This window comes from Aythya ferina, assembly GCF_964211825.1.
Source record: "Aythya ferina genome assembly, chromosome: 6".
Taxonomy (NCBI): domain Eukaryota; kingdom Metazoa; phylum Chordata; class Aves; order Anseriformes; family Anatidae; genus Aythya; species Aythya ferina.
The window spans coordinates 17,981,475-17,995,700 of NC_140303.1; the positions used below are offsets into that span (position 1 = coordinate 17,981,475).

Below are 14,226 nucleotides of genomic sequence, written 5' to 3' on the forward strand. Positions count from 1 at the left end.
AATACATTACTTCAAAAATTTTGAAAAGGATGTGTACCAGCCTTGGGAAGCTGAAAAGATGTAGTTCACATTGATACATAGAATGGTTTGGGTTGGAAGGGACCTTAAAATCATCTAGAAATAAAAATTGATAAAACATTCATCAAAGTTTTAGAGCAGAAATATTGTTGGGAGAATCTGATATTTAAATTTTATATCGTCCTTGATATTACTTAACCATAAGCATTTTCTATGTTTTTGTTTTTGTTTTGTTTTGTTTTTTTTTTAACAGATTTTTTAAATGATGCATTAGAATAATTGATGTTGTTAAGTTGCAAGTTAGAAAACAAAAAATCTTGAATGAAAGAGAAAACATAGCATAGAGTAAGAAATTAAAAGTTGGCATGCTTCTTTTCAGGATTTAAAAGGGTTGAAGAACTTACAACAAAGTCCCATTGGCATGTTTCTTCATCTATTTCACTTAAGGAGGAATCTATTGGCCAAAGGCCCACCTTTATCCAGCCTATTTCAAGCTGCAGGGTATGCAGTGGGGAAACAGTCAGATTTCAAGCTAGAGTCTCTGGCATGCCCAAACCAGAAATCCAGTGGTTTCATAATCAACATCTCATGTTACCAACAAAAGACTTAGTTTTCCACTTTGATGAGTCTACAGGTGCAGCTATGCTCATAATAGTAGATGCTTTCTTAGAGCATTCTGGCCAATACTCTTGCAAGGCAAGAAATAGTGCTGGAGAAACAACTTGTACAGCTACACTTACAGTGACTGAAGAAGGTAAAGCCCCATTTTTATTTCAGAGAGAATCAGTTTGTTGTATACCACACTTCTACACTGTTACTAACGTTCTTTCTTCATTTCACAACTTTTCTTTAGCAGCTAATGTTATTAGTACCTACTACCTGTAACCCACACACTCTTATTTCTTCTGTTTAAACTATAACATATTTGAAGATTTTCAAATTTCTATCTTGATGTAGATCAAGAAATAGAATCATTTTGCTGAAAGGGTTCAGATTTTTTTTAAATGGAATTACGTAATGGCTATAGCATTGACTGAGGTATTTTGCATTATCCTGTAGAAAAGAAAAAAAAAAAAAAGAAAGAAAGAAAAAGAAAATACCTCCGTTAAAAGTTCCATACTAAGTTATCTAATACTGAAATTCACAAGTGAAAGAAGAAACAAGCATCAACTGTGTATCAACTGCATGACTAGACTAGGCATCATTTGTCATTCACATCTGTGAATAGATATTCTTTCTGTCAAGAGCATAGTACATCTGGCATGCTGAGTTTTCAAGTGAAGATCATTCATTTTCATCCTCCGTGCTGTATGATTTTGTTCACATCATGGCCCAGAAGTTCTTTAGATACTAATATTGTTATTTTTTGTTACTTGATTACACAGTGCAAGCCCTAGATAGGAAAAGTTCTGGGAAAGATGTAAAAGAGTCTATGCGGTCGCAGGCTATATCAGAACATCATGTTGCTCCTTTCACAAAGAAGAACGTTACAGCTTTTCAAAAAGAATTTAAATCAGTGCAACAACCATCACAGGAATTGAGTGTACAGGTTTATGAAAGCATATCTGAAAGTTTGACCATGAAATCTACATCACTTGAAGAAACAGAAGCTATGCACAAAACAATCCTTTCCCAAACATCTCAGGACACCAGAATCTCTATGGCCACTGCTCAGGAATTGAAAGATGTTCCTCCAAAGATTCTTCTGCAACTCAAAGACTTAACCGTGAAATCTGGTGACATTGCTCAGTTCATATGTGCCTTAGAAAATGAATTCTTCTCCGAGTTTCTTTGGGCTCATGAAGGTGAAAGGATAGAAGTGTCTGAAAAACTGAAGATATCACAAAATGGAAGTGTCCTACTGCTCACGATCTTAAATGCCCAGCTGACAGATCAAGGACTGTACAGTTGTACTGTATATAATAATCACGGAGGGACAACAACTACTGCAATACTAACAGTCAAAGGTGGTTATCTGACTTTAAAAATTATGACTTACCTTTTGCAACTTCATTGTCACAGCCTATAGGTCACTAATACTTCTTTAATTATCAGCATTTAATTGAGAAAGCTCTAGTAATAATTCTTTGGGTTCCCACACGCACATACATTTATGGCTCTATTCATAAGTGTTGTAACTTCACACTTCTTCCCAGTATGTAACAGAAGTCTGTGGCTTTTCATTCCTCATATCCTTCATGATGTGCAATGAGATGTAAGGTAGAACAGGCTGGTAGGAAATTCTGTATTTTGAGAATTCCTGAAGATGGAGTTTAAGGGAGATAGGGATGTCAGGTAAGCAATATTAAACTACTGACCATCATTTCAGATTGTAGGGGTCCAACTTGTTTCACATTAATCAGGATTGTAATTTGCTTGAAAGGATTAATGGGTGCAGGTTCTCTATGACTGCACTAATGGATTGTCTTTTTCCTTTCACTTGCCCTGATCTAAGTATTTATTTTTGCCAAGGCTCCTTTCACTTCTTCCTGACATCAGCATATTAAAGTGTTAGTTGAGTTATTAGTGAAAACTCAAAAATGTATTATCACTACAATAGGCAGGTTATAGTATTTCTGAGCTTGAAGGAATCAAGAGCAGAAAAATAATGAGGAAATTATTGATGCAGTAACATTGATTTGGCTCTTACATACTGACATTTCTTTAATCATTGCTGAACTGTGTGTAGTAGTTTACATAATTTTCTGCTGCTACTTTTCTGCAGCTACATCTGCTGCTACATTGAAGCTCTAAAAAAGTGAAGATAGGTGTGTATTAGGCCTTATGGACCCAATCTTGGTCCCATGAAAGTCACATAGACTCAACTGGGACCTCAGCTTAGCAGGAAAATGCTCTTAAATGTGTAATCAGTCATATTTAATAGCCTTGTGACACTAATATGTTAGACATTCTTTTCAGTACTAATTTCATAGTGGCTTGTTTTCTTGGCTTGTTTTTCTTCCCCACCTAAATATAAGGATGCTTTTTATTCCTGCAAAACATCTGACCTAATCCTTTTCCTAACTTTATTCTTACCTAGCTAAAGAAGCACAAGCCAAAGCAGTAACAAAAATTACCCTTGAATCAGATACTAAAAGCTTTAAAGCAGCCAAAGATTGTCAGTTTAAAGCATCTGAAGTTAAGCAAGAATCATCCAAGAAAACCTCAAGCTTATTTGTATCTACCTCCCAAAGACTACATGAAGCTGAGAAGCAAAGAAGCAGAGTCTACTATCCTGATGTTGTGCCATGTGAAGACATTGCAGAAACTGATGCTAGAGCACCAAAGTTTCTTGAAACTCTTCCTTCAGAAACCGTTGTAAAAGAAGGAGATGATGTTTTACTCTTTTGTATAATGAAGGGTGTGCCTACACCTTGTGTGGTCTGGCTGTGCAATCAGCTAATAGTTGAGGAGTCTGCATTGTGTTCCTTAAAACATGATGGGCCACTGTGCAGTTTAAGATTGTTGAAAGTTGGTCAGAACCACAAGGGTATATACAAGTGCAGAATAGTTAATCCTGCAGGACAAGCCGAGTGCAGCACCCATCTGAGAGTGACAGGTTGGCAACTGCATGCTCCTTCCAAGTATCGATTCCTCTTTCATAACATCATTGCATTACAGTACATTCATTCCCTGGGAGATGATAAAGAACGAGAAACATCTCATAAGCCTGTGGGTTGCTGAATGTTTTCTTCAGGAATTGAAGGCATGATAAAGGCATGTTATATTAGAAACCTTCTCCCACCCTTCCAAAAAACAAGCAAATCTTGTAGAAAAGTATACATTGCAAACAAGTTTGAAAGCATTCAATTACTCTGTTTTCAAAGTTTATCAAATATTTGAGTGGTTTGGCATGCATTTATGTGTATTTATGTGTGAATTTCTGTATCTTTGCAAGAGAGAGTGAATGTTTTTACTTCCTAAAATGTTGGCTGGTACATTCAGCAATTTTAGCTCAAAAAAAAATATATTTTTTTTTTCCTAGCTCCTGAAAAAATTATTCATGAGAAGCTAGAGGAAGAGATTGAAATGGAAGTGAAAGGTACAGTCACTAATAATGTTACACTGAATAAGTAGTTACCAGTATTTAGTAACACTGTGAAAAGTGTTTATCTGCTTCTGTGTAGTGTCTGATGGGGAAAAACAGACACATTTTAAAGCATATCGGAACATGTTGCATGTTTGTTTTGATATGCAAAAGATTACCTGCATTATAAAGTTATTTAAGTTTTAAATTGTTTAAAACTTCAAATTTATAATTTTGCAGCTATATTCTGAACTTTTACTTCATGCTTTGCAGCTATTCACAGAGCTTTTATTTGTTCAATTTCCTTTTGAACGCATGGAATAGTTTACTTCAGAAGGAAGCTATATAAATTTTAATCATATTATTTTTAAGCAAGTTATCAACCTAATCTTAATCAGTTCAATGGACATTATCAGATGGATGAATTCTACTAGAAAGCATTTGTTGTTTAGGATATGTGAAAGCTATACATTCCCATTGATTCCTTGCACTTCATCTACGTACATTAATTCATCATTATACATCTCTTACCCTGGCTTGCAGATAGCATATGTGGTTCATGTTGCTTGCCTTTTTTTTTTTTCTTCCCTGTGCATAACACTGTGAAGTTAGTGGCTGTATTAGTTCGAATAAACGCCTTCTCATTTCATGTTAGCTAATTACTTATGTTTTTTGTATATCTTTCAAAATATTTTTTCTCAATTGTTTGAACATTTAATCTATAAACAGAAGGGTCAGAAAGGGCGTTTATTCTACTGTCTGCAAGTCAGGTAAGATTTTCTTCTTTGCTACCCAAAGACACACAGCTTTTCCAGGCAGCAAAAACATACACACAGAAGAACGTGTTATTTTGAAATTCATTTTTGCTTGTTCAAGAAGAAATTTCCACAGTCTGAAGAAAGAAAAGACAACGAACGATTTTCGTGTCAATCTTTTAAACAGAGCAAGGCGTTGCGTTTATTCGAACAAATATGGTGAGTGAATTACTTTTTTTTTTCCTGGGTGTGTGATGAAATGTTGCATGCCCATTTTTTAATTCAATATATTGCTATTTAATTTTTTTCAATCAGATAGCAGGCAGAGTGGGGCATGCTATAATCCAATCTCCTTTTCTTGCAGGGCAGCACAGCAAGTTGAACCTCGAGGGAACTGAGGCAGCAGCAGTGTTGGACTGTCCCCAGAACTGCAAACCCACCTTCATGCAGGGCCTCAAGTGTAGGTCTGTTTTGGAGGGGGACCCTGCTGTCTTCCAGTGCAAGCTGGTGGCCTGCCCGCCACCCCACATGGCATGGTTTCACAACAACCGGCCAGTCCACCAGGACTGCCGCAAAGTGATTCGCACTGAGAGTGAGGAGCACATGCATAGTGCCAGCCTGGAGGTGCGGGACGTGCGAGAACATGATGCTGGCAGCTACAGGGTATTTGCCATTAACAGTGAGGGCTCAGCTGAATCCACTGCCTCACTGCTAGTGGCACGTAGTGGTGAGCTTCAGGGCTTGGGTTGCAGGGGGAAAGTGGAGTTGATGCAGGAGAGCTGGGAGTGCCTGCTACAGCAGCGGCAGCAGGACCGGCTGCGGGTAGTGCTTCGTTGCACTGGTTCACCCTTTGACAAGGGGCAGGAGGCTGAGCAGCTGCTCCAGAACCTCTCCCCAGCCCAGGGCAGGGTACGAACCATCCGTTTCCAGAGGTTGCCACTAGTGGGATCTCATCGTCTAAGGCCAGCATGTGGTGGGGAGCAGAGAGACACAGTGGTGAATGCTTATGAGCTGTTGGATGAGGAAATCCGCTGGAAGCTGCAGCGGCTGCGGGAGGCAAAGAGGGCAGCACTGAAAAAGAAGCAGGAATCCTTCGTGTCTGTGCCCCAGGAGGGCCCTCCTGGGAAGCTCAGCCCACCTGAGGCGCCCGGCAAGATGGATGGCTCTGAGTCCTTCAAGGTACAGGTGATGGAAGGGTATGGTAGGCCCAAGGCAGCAGGGAAGCAATGGCAGGCACCAGGTGGGCTCCTGGAGCCCTGCCCACCTCTCTTCGTCCAGGAGGTCAAACCCCAGGAGGCTGTTGAGGGGCACAGTGTTACCTTCTCCTGCCTCTTCCATGGCCGCCCACAGCCAACAGTCACTTGGTACAACAATGCTGAGCCTGTGGGGCGCATCCGGGGTACTGCAGTTCACACCACAGGATGCCGTTCTACACTGACCTTCCCATCTCTGCTCCCACAGCATGGTGGCACAGTCACCTGTGTGATCTTCAACCCACTGGGCACAGTCAGCACCTCAGCTGCACTTCATGTGAGGCAGCAGATGCCAGCCTATGAGGCCATTAGGGAGAGGGAGAAAGAGAAAGAGGAAGAGAAGAAAGAGGAGGAGGAAAAAGAAAAAGAAGAAGAGGAGGAGGAAAAAGAAGAAGAGGAGGAGAAGGAGAAAGAAGGGGAGAAAGAGAATGAGGAGGAGGAAGAACAAGAAGAGGAGGAAGTCAGCCTGGCTTTTGCAGTGGAGCAGGGATTGCCAGATACCATTCCAGACTCAGACCTACTGTCACTGCCCGTGGAAATCAAAATCACTGCCCCCACTCCAACACCAGAGCAAGACACAGACACGAGGGAGACCACACAGCCCTCTCCAGATCAGGCTGCACCTGCCATAAAGCACAAGTTCAAGTTTTCATTTGATGTGGGAAATGAGCCACCCCAAATGGTGGCAGAAGCCCCAGCACACATCCATTGCTACGAAGGGGAGGCAGTTGTGCTGGAGTGTACTGTGTCTGGGCAGCCTCCACCTGTTGTGACCTGGTCCCAGAACAGCCAGCATCTCTCTGCAAGTGAGAGGCTTATGTTTGAGGAGGGTGACAACGGCACTCATCGCTTACACATCCGAGGGGTCTCTGTCTCAGATGCTGGGCTGTATTGTTGTGTAGCCAAGAATGTGGCTGGAACAGCCCAGACTGTCTCTGAGCTGACAGTGCAGCCTAGTGCACACAAGTTGTATAGCAAGAATGGAGGTACTGAGGAACTGCCTGGCATGAACCATACCCTGCAACTCCAAGGCCTCAACAAACTTGGGAAGGAGGAAGAGGAACAAATCACGTGCTCCAAGGAGGAAGAATCCCATCTGCTCTGGCCCTTGCAGTGGTCTCCATCTTCTTGTGAACAGGTGGAAAAGAATTTCAGGGAAAGTAAGATGGAGGAAACAGTGGTGCTGGATATCATGGAGGTTTGTTCGAGGCAGGAAATGGGTTATACAGAAGAGTGTGTGAGGGATACAGATGATATGTCTAAGATGAGGCAGCATAGGGGAAAAGCAGTCTCTGAGGAACATGGCTTTGGAATTGATGCCACTGTCCTGCACCCAAGTATGTCCAGGGAACAGCATGAACTTGTGGCCAAGGACTCAGGTCACTTTTCAGAGGAGCTGGAGGTTGAAGGAGACAAGCTGGCACAACATACAGACAGTCTGTCCTGGGAATTCTTGAAGTCACCATTTATAGAAGTGAAAGGGCAAATGCCTGCCTCTGAGCAGACTGCTCTGACAAGTGAGTGTGAGGATCCACAGTTTTTCATTCCTGTATCACCACTGGTGCAAGAGGAGAGTGACAGCTACTTGGAGGAGAGCGATGCACCTGCCTGGGAGGCAATGCCTTCTGATGGATCTCCTGTAGATGAGCCAAGTGTGCCCCACCTACAGGACAATATTTCAAGCACACCCACAAAAGAGCCATTAGGCTTTTATAACTTCTGTGCAGAAGAGCAGCAGGAAGAAAAGGCTAAGCAGCAAGAGAGATCAGTAGATATTGAACAGAACATTGAGGTTGATGACCGTCTTCATAAAGAAGAAATGATTGGTGTTGGGGATGCTGCACACTGGGAAATATACAATGATAGACAAGTGCTGCAGGAAACAGAGCCTGACAAAGGCAACTACTCTTTGGATCTAATTCTTACTCCTCCTGGCATAGAAAACACTGGTCAGGATTTTACTGAGGAAGCTGAAGTTCACCCAGAAACTCATTTCAAAGAGCAATTACTGTCATCTGAGACCAATGATACCAGTACCATATTTGATTTGAAGAAGTTTGTGGAGCCTTTCCCAGATAAAGAATCTGTGGACACAAAACAGGCACAACCCCCTGCAGGTTTGGAGAGTGTGCAGCTGGGAGAAACTGGGCCCATCTCTCCTGTGCACAAACACGAAGTGCTTGTGGAAGAGATTTCTCTAAGTGAGGAGCTGTGTCAGAGCTATAGGATGCAGCAGGAGGAGGTCAGTGCCCAGGAAGAAGAGCAGCCAACAGAAATTAGGCAGCCTCATTTGCGAATCCCCAGTGGGAACCTTGGCAGCATTGCACTGTCTGCTGAAGAGAGGACTTCTGCTGAAGAAATTAATGAGTCAGAGGCAAATGTCTGTGGGGAGGATTCACTTGAGGGACAAAATCATAGTTTTCTGGTGCAGCCCACAACAGAGTTCCAAAGGACAGTACAGAAAACACATGTGAGAGGGACTGGGGAGAGGCTGGGGTCAACAGACACTCAGACTGACAGCTTCATCAGTGACTTGAAAAAAGCTGCACTTGAGAGGAAACCCCAACCTGGGCATAAAACAGATGAGGAAGATGGCTCTGGGGTAGATAAGATCTTTGAGAAAGTAGCGAGCAGTTCCACTTGTGAAATAGAAAGCACAAGTTACCCTGAGGAAACAGTCAGAGACATCCATCTAGAACCAAACACAACTAAGGGTTTCTCCTTTGGGCAACTCCAACTTGGTTCAATAATGGATGATTCTGTGGCACAGAAGGAGCAAAGTAAGGAGTGTGGGGGCAAGAAGAGGACTCCAACTGAGAAAACCTCTGAGAACAGCTTGGATAATGAAGGACTATGGGAAGATGTTTCTGCAGGTCCAGAGCCCAGTGCTGTTCAAGCCATAGAGTTGCAGCCTGACTTCTCCCTGGCCAAGTATTTAAGGTCAGCGGGGATGCAGGAAGTGCCAGATGTCAAAGGCACAGCTCAAAAGAAACAGCGAGAAACCATCACTTCCCTGGAAGTAGAGGAGGTTACCTTCAGCATGGTTTATGACTATTACAACAACCAGCAGGAGCAGGCCCGGCCCTTCTCTCCTGAGTCAGAAATGTCCATAGAGCTAGAGAGTGGGAACGGAGAGGAGTCACCTGATTCAGACCACTTCTACACACCTCCCTCCTCAGTGGAGATCTTCGAAACTGCTTCATCAGCATCCTACCACACACCACTCAGCACACCTGAGCGCTACTCCACTCCATCTGAGGGCTCAGAGTATGGCACACCACCTGAGCAGTACTCTACACCATCTGAGGGATCAGAGTACAGCATGCCACCTGAGCACTACTCCACACCATCTGAGGGATCAGAGTACAGCACACCACCTGAGCGCTACTCCACACCCTCTGAGGGTTCGAAGTGCAACACACCCTCTGAGCGCTACTTCACACCCTTCGAGGGACCCAGCTCTGCATTAGGGGACAGAACACCACCAGAGCGTTACCGGACACCCACTGGAGAGTATATGGATGCCCTGGCAATGTTTACTCCCTGTGAGGAAAGCTGTCAGACTCCAGACCACTCATGGGCTGAGGTGTTTAGGACCCCCCGTGAAGCCCTAGAGCCATCAGGCAATGAGATGCCACCTGCATTCCTCAAGGCATTGAGCAGGAGGAGGCTGTACAAGGGCAGCACGCTTAGTTTTGTGGCTGAGGTGGTGGGTGTGCCTGAGCCAGGAGTGAAGTGGTATCATAATAAATCTCTTCTGGAGATGGATAAGAGAGTGCGGATAGAGAAGGATGGGAACAAGTGCATGCTGGAGATCATGAACATCCAGAAAGACAATGAAGGACAGTATCTGTGCCATGCGGTGAACATTGTCGGGGAAGCTAAAAGCATTGCACAGGTGGAAGTTTTGTCTGAAGATGGGCGATCACTAGCACTGCCACCCCCTGTCACCCACCAGCATGTTATACACTTTGACCTGGAGCAAAACACGTCCTCACGGTCACCTTCACCACAGGAAATCCTTCTGGAGGTGGAGCTGGATGAAAATGAGGTGAAGGAGTTTGAGAAGCAGGTCAAAATCATAACTAATCCTGAGTTTAGCCCAGATAAGAAGAGCATGGTGGTTTCCCTGGATGTTCTTCCACTTGCCCTGTTGGAGCAAGTTTCAGGCTTGGCCTCAGAGGAGAGTGAGGATGTGAAAATTGATTTCCAAGTGACAGAAATGCCTCCCCGCTTTGTCGTGCCCTTTGCAGATGTGGAAGTTACAGAAGGTTCGGAGGTAGTCTTTGAGTGTGTGGTAACAGGTACTCCTGTCCCAGTAGTGCAGTGGTTTAAAGGTGACACCTGTGTGACAACCGCCTCAGGGAAGTATGTTGTAAGTCAGAAAGAGGGACTTCACAGTTTGAAGGTCCTTAATGTAGGTTCTTCTGATGGTGGCTCGTATCACTGCCAAGCGATCAATAGGCTGGGAGAAGCAATGTGTAAAGGCTCCCTCATAGTCAGAGCTCAGCAGGGAGCAAGTGCTAAGTTAAGCAGTGAGGCAGACATGAGCAGTGAAACAGAGAGGCCCCAGAAGTGTGACTTGCTTATGAGTAAGACTGTGTCCCCAGGCAACTGGTCAGAAGTAGAGCTGGAATTTAAACCACACATGGAGAACTCTGAGAGAGCAATACAGCTGCTTGCAGTGACTGAACAGGAGCAAGAGGTGGAGGGGCAGAAATGTGTCGATACTAGTTTTGATGCGTTTGGAGAGACATCCCAAGAAGAACAGATTGAGTTTAAAGCAGAGGACTCAGAGAGCTGCAGTTTTGAGTTCCAGGCCACAGAAACCCCTCCCAAATTTCTGAGGCTCATTTCTGACTACAGTACATTTGTAGGTGCCTCAGTTTGTTTCCAGTGTCTTGTGACTGGTTCCCCTTACCCAAGTGTTCATTGGTACAAGGATGAGATATTGTTGGAAGGAGACAGGTACTATGTGCAGGAAGAGCAGGGGGGTTCTCATAGCCTTACTATTGAAAATTTGATGCAAAGTGACAGTGGGAAGTACAAGTGTATAGCTATTAACAGGGCAGGAACTGCTGAGACTTGTGCAGTGTTAACGCTATACTAAATGTCCGTAACTTAGAGTCTATTCTGAAACACTAAATGTTGTACACTGTTGTTCGCTACAGGTAAAAATGCAACAATCATTTTAGGGGCATTGATTTTCGTCTCTTTAGGGGTGAAATTCACTCCACATGGGCATGTTTCTATCTCACTTAAATTTACTTTCACTGGGGAATTTAAGTGAGATTTATGGTGTGCATAAGTTTTACACACACTTTCTGTACTGAGGTGCATTTCAGATTCCTCCCAAGCTCCTTACTCGTTCTTGTAAAGATATTTTAATTGACATTCATATATATAGGAATCATTTGTATAGTGTACATACCCCTGTGTGTCTGTAGCCATGCAATTATTATTTTACGTAGGCTAGAAATCACCTAAAAATGCTGAATTTACTTTTTTCTTGTAATCTAACAGTATGGAATACTGACTTAGGCTTGCTTTTTAGTTTGGACATAATTCCATGAAATAACTCCTTAAACTGGTATTTCCCCTTCTCACAATGTTGTGCCAGAAAATGTGAGTCTCTCTGTTCAAATCCTGTGTCTACAGTTTCTGTCATTGCAAAACTCTTATATCCATTTGTCTCACTCTGTTGACTCATGGAATCCTATGATTTTTTATTTATTTTTTTAATTCAGTCAAAGAAATTATTCTGTTGCAAAGAAAAGTGATACAATGGGAAGAGAATAAAAGTTTTGCTTTAGTAGAGACTGGACAGGATTTTTACTCTATTACCAAGTAATAAACATAAAAATCTATTTTGTACTGTATCTTTAAAAGTTAAAGAGAAAGGAGAGGGAGCTTAATAAATCCATCATGTAACTGTAAATTCATTAATATAATTTTTTTGGCCCCATATGCCAGTGTCATTCATAGGAAATACATAGTAGTAAAAAATAAATAAATAATAAAAAAATATGCAGTATTCTTGTTTCACATTAGAACTAAATCTCTACAAATTCTTTCTTTTTCATTTCCTTTTTTTTTTTTTTTTTTTTTTAGTAGTAAAAGTTACGTGTGCTGTTTCAATATGACCAGAAGTAAATAGAATACATTCAATTGTTACCTGTGGCATTTTCTCAGCATAAAATATTTTTACATTAATGTTCTCAGTGTGAGTATATAATTTTGTATTTAAAAATAATATTTAGGAGGAGGAATCAGCTGTAGCTGACATAATTAAATCAAAACTAAATTAATCTGTCTTACATAAACAATGATAATTTGATTAAGCAGGTTAAAAGTATCAGTTATTAATATTTATCAGAAGTTAAATAACTGTAATGCATGTGCCAGCTTTCCAGTTGCAAATGTTCCAAAGTGAAACCCTAAACAACCCTTAGCAAAAATTACTTTTACTTTAATTATTTGTTTATGATGTTCACCACATTATTTACAAATTGCTATCTGTTGCCTTGCAAACTTCTTTAAGGAGAATGGTGATTTTAAGTGTGAGGGAACTATTACTACAGTACAGCCAGCTATGTTCATGCATGTTCTTGTTTCTGAGTTTGACATATCCTCACAATGAGGTCAGTATGCCTCAAAAACTCAATCTTTTAAGATAATCTCATCACTTACTTTGAATAGTCATTTTTGTTCAAAAGATACACTTTCCCCAATTCTGCTGCCTAGTATAAACTCAACTTGTAGGAGAGGCAACTTCTAGTGACCCAGTATGTGGGCAAAATGACTGGAGTGGTTAGGTTAATGCCATTATGTCACTTGGGTTTCTTCCCAGTCATGACCCCATAAAGAATATTTAAGTATGTTGTTAATAAGTGGAGAAAAATTTAATTTTTTTTAGGTAACAGTGGTAGGAAAGAGAAGTGGGAGTGTCTGACCCAACATTGTGATGGGAGTTAATTGCTTCTTCATCTGTCCTTATCCATTCCTTGTGCAGATGTGTAACACTAACTGATTCATTAGGCAGCAGAGGTCCCTAGGGAAGTTGACAAGAATTGTTCTATGCTATGCATTAGCTGTGACATGAGTCTTTTAGGTACAAAGTCAATGAGGCCAGAAAGCCTTTGGTTAGGCCCTAAGCAGTTATGATGTGTGTTTAATTTGCACATAAATTAACTGATTTTTTTTTTAGTAGAAATATGTCTACTTCAAAGCCTTGTATCCAAACAGGTCCAAGTTCATAATCACATCTGAAATATATGGCCAGGCATATTTATCTATATCTGTGCAGCAGTGTTTGTGTTTTTCTGTAAGCTTAAAAGTCTGATTTTAAGTTTCGTACATTAGCCAGGAGCACTATGTTGTGCTTGTAAAGATAGAAAGCCTGACCGAGGATACAACAGTATAAATCTGGAATAATTCTAGTTTAAATAAACTTCCTCTGGGGCAACGGGTATAGCGTTAAGCCATGTTTGATCATCTCCCTTCAAAATGTTTTGCTTTCAAAGGAATTAAAAATATCACAATTTTATTCTCAGGTTTAATGTCTTCAATTTTACAAGTCATGTATCTTAAAAAAAAAAAAAAAAAAAAAAGGTGAATTATGTTATTATGTTTGTCACCAATGTGTAAATGTTAGCATGTATGGCTAATTTGTGAAATAAATATGTAAAATATTTAAGTCCATCACTTCTTGTACTTTATTCATTTCACAGACATAGCTACAATATAAAATAATCTGTATTTTTTGTCATAAATATGACAAACATGAACACAAATAAGTGCATTAATTTGTACTCCACTCCTGTATATAATGTCTTCCCATGTCTGTTATCATAAGTTCCCTTCTGCAATTTTTATACCTTCTTATGGGCCCTATTTCAATTGATCATCCTCAAGTTCACTAGCACATTATATTTCTGAGGAAATTGCTCTACTGGTTTAATGAGGCTGTTAGTTAATACTAAGGGACAGATGTAATTTATTTTTTTTTCCCTAAGTGTCTCTTCTGGGCAGGTGATCACTGTACGCACTGTGCTATGTCAAGTACACTATGATGTTTGTTTTTAGCAATTATTAATCTTTCTACAATGAGAAATAATTACGTATGGCATATTCTGTTCTTTTCCATAGCTGTGAGGACAACAGGATTTGATTT

At 41.2% G+C, this 14,226-nt stretch overlaps 2 protein-coding genes across 2 annotated transcripts in view; both read left to right on the plus strand.

Moving 5' to 3' along the window:
- Nucleotides 1-14,226, plus strand: part of TTN (titin) — a 243,431-nt gene that overhangs the window by 35,653 nt on the left and 193,552 nt on the right. Inside the window, exon 43 of the mRNA XM_084523042.1 lies at nucleotides 4,004-4,060. Coding sequence (XP_084379168.1) covers nucleotides 4,004-4,060 — 57 coding nt within the window. The remainder of the gene's footprint in view (nucleotides 1-4,003; nucleotides 4,061-14,226) is intronic.
- Nucleotides 4,930-13,749, plus strand: LOC311438795 (uncharacterized protein). The gene is made up of 2 exons (XM_084523677.1): nucleotides 4,930-5,019; nucleotides 5,165-13,749. Exon 2 carries the CDS (start codon nucleotides 5,245-5,247, stop codon nucleotides 11,161-11,163), a length of 5,919 nt encoding a protein of 1,972 aa, XP_084379803.1. The 5' UTR covers nucleotides 4,930-5,019; nucleotides 5,165-5,244; the 3' UTR covers nucleotides 11,164-13,749.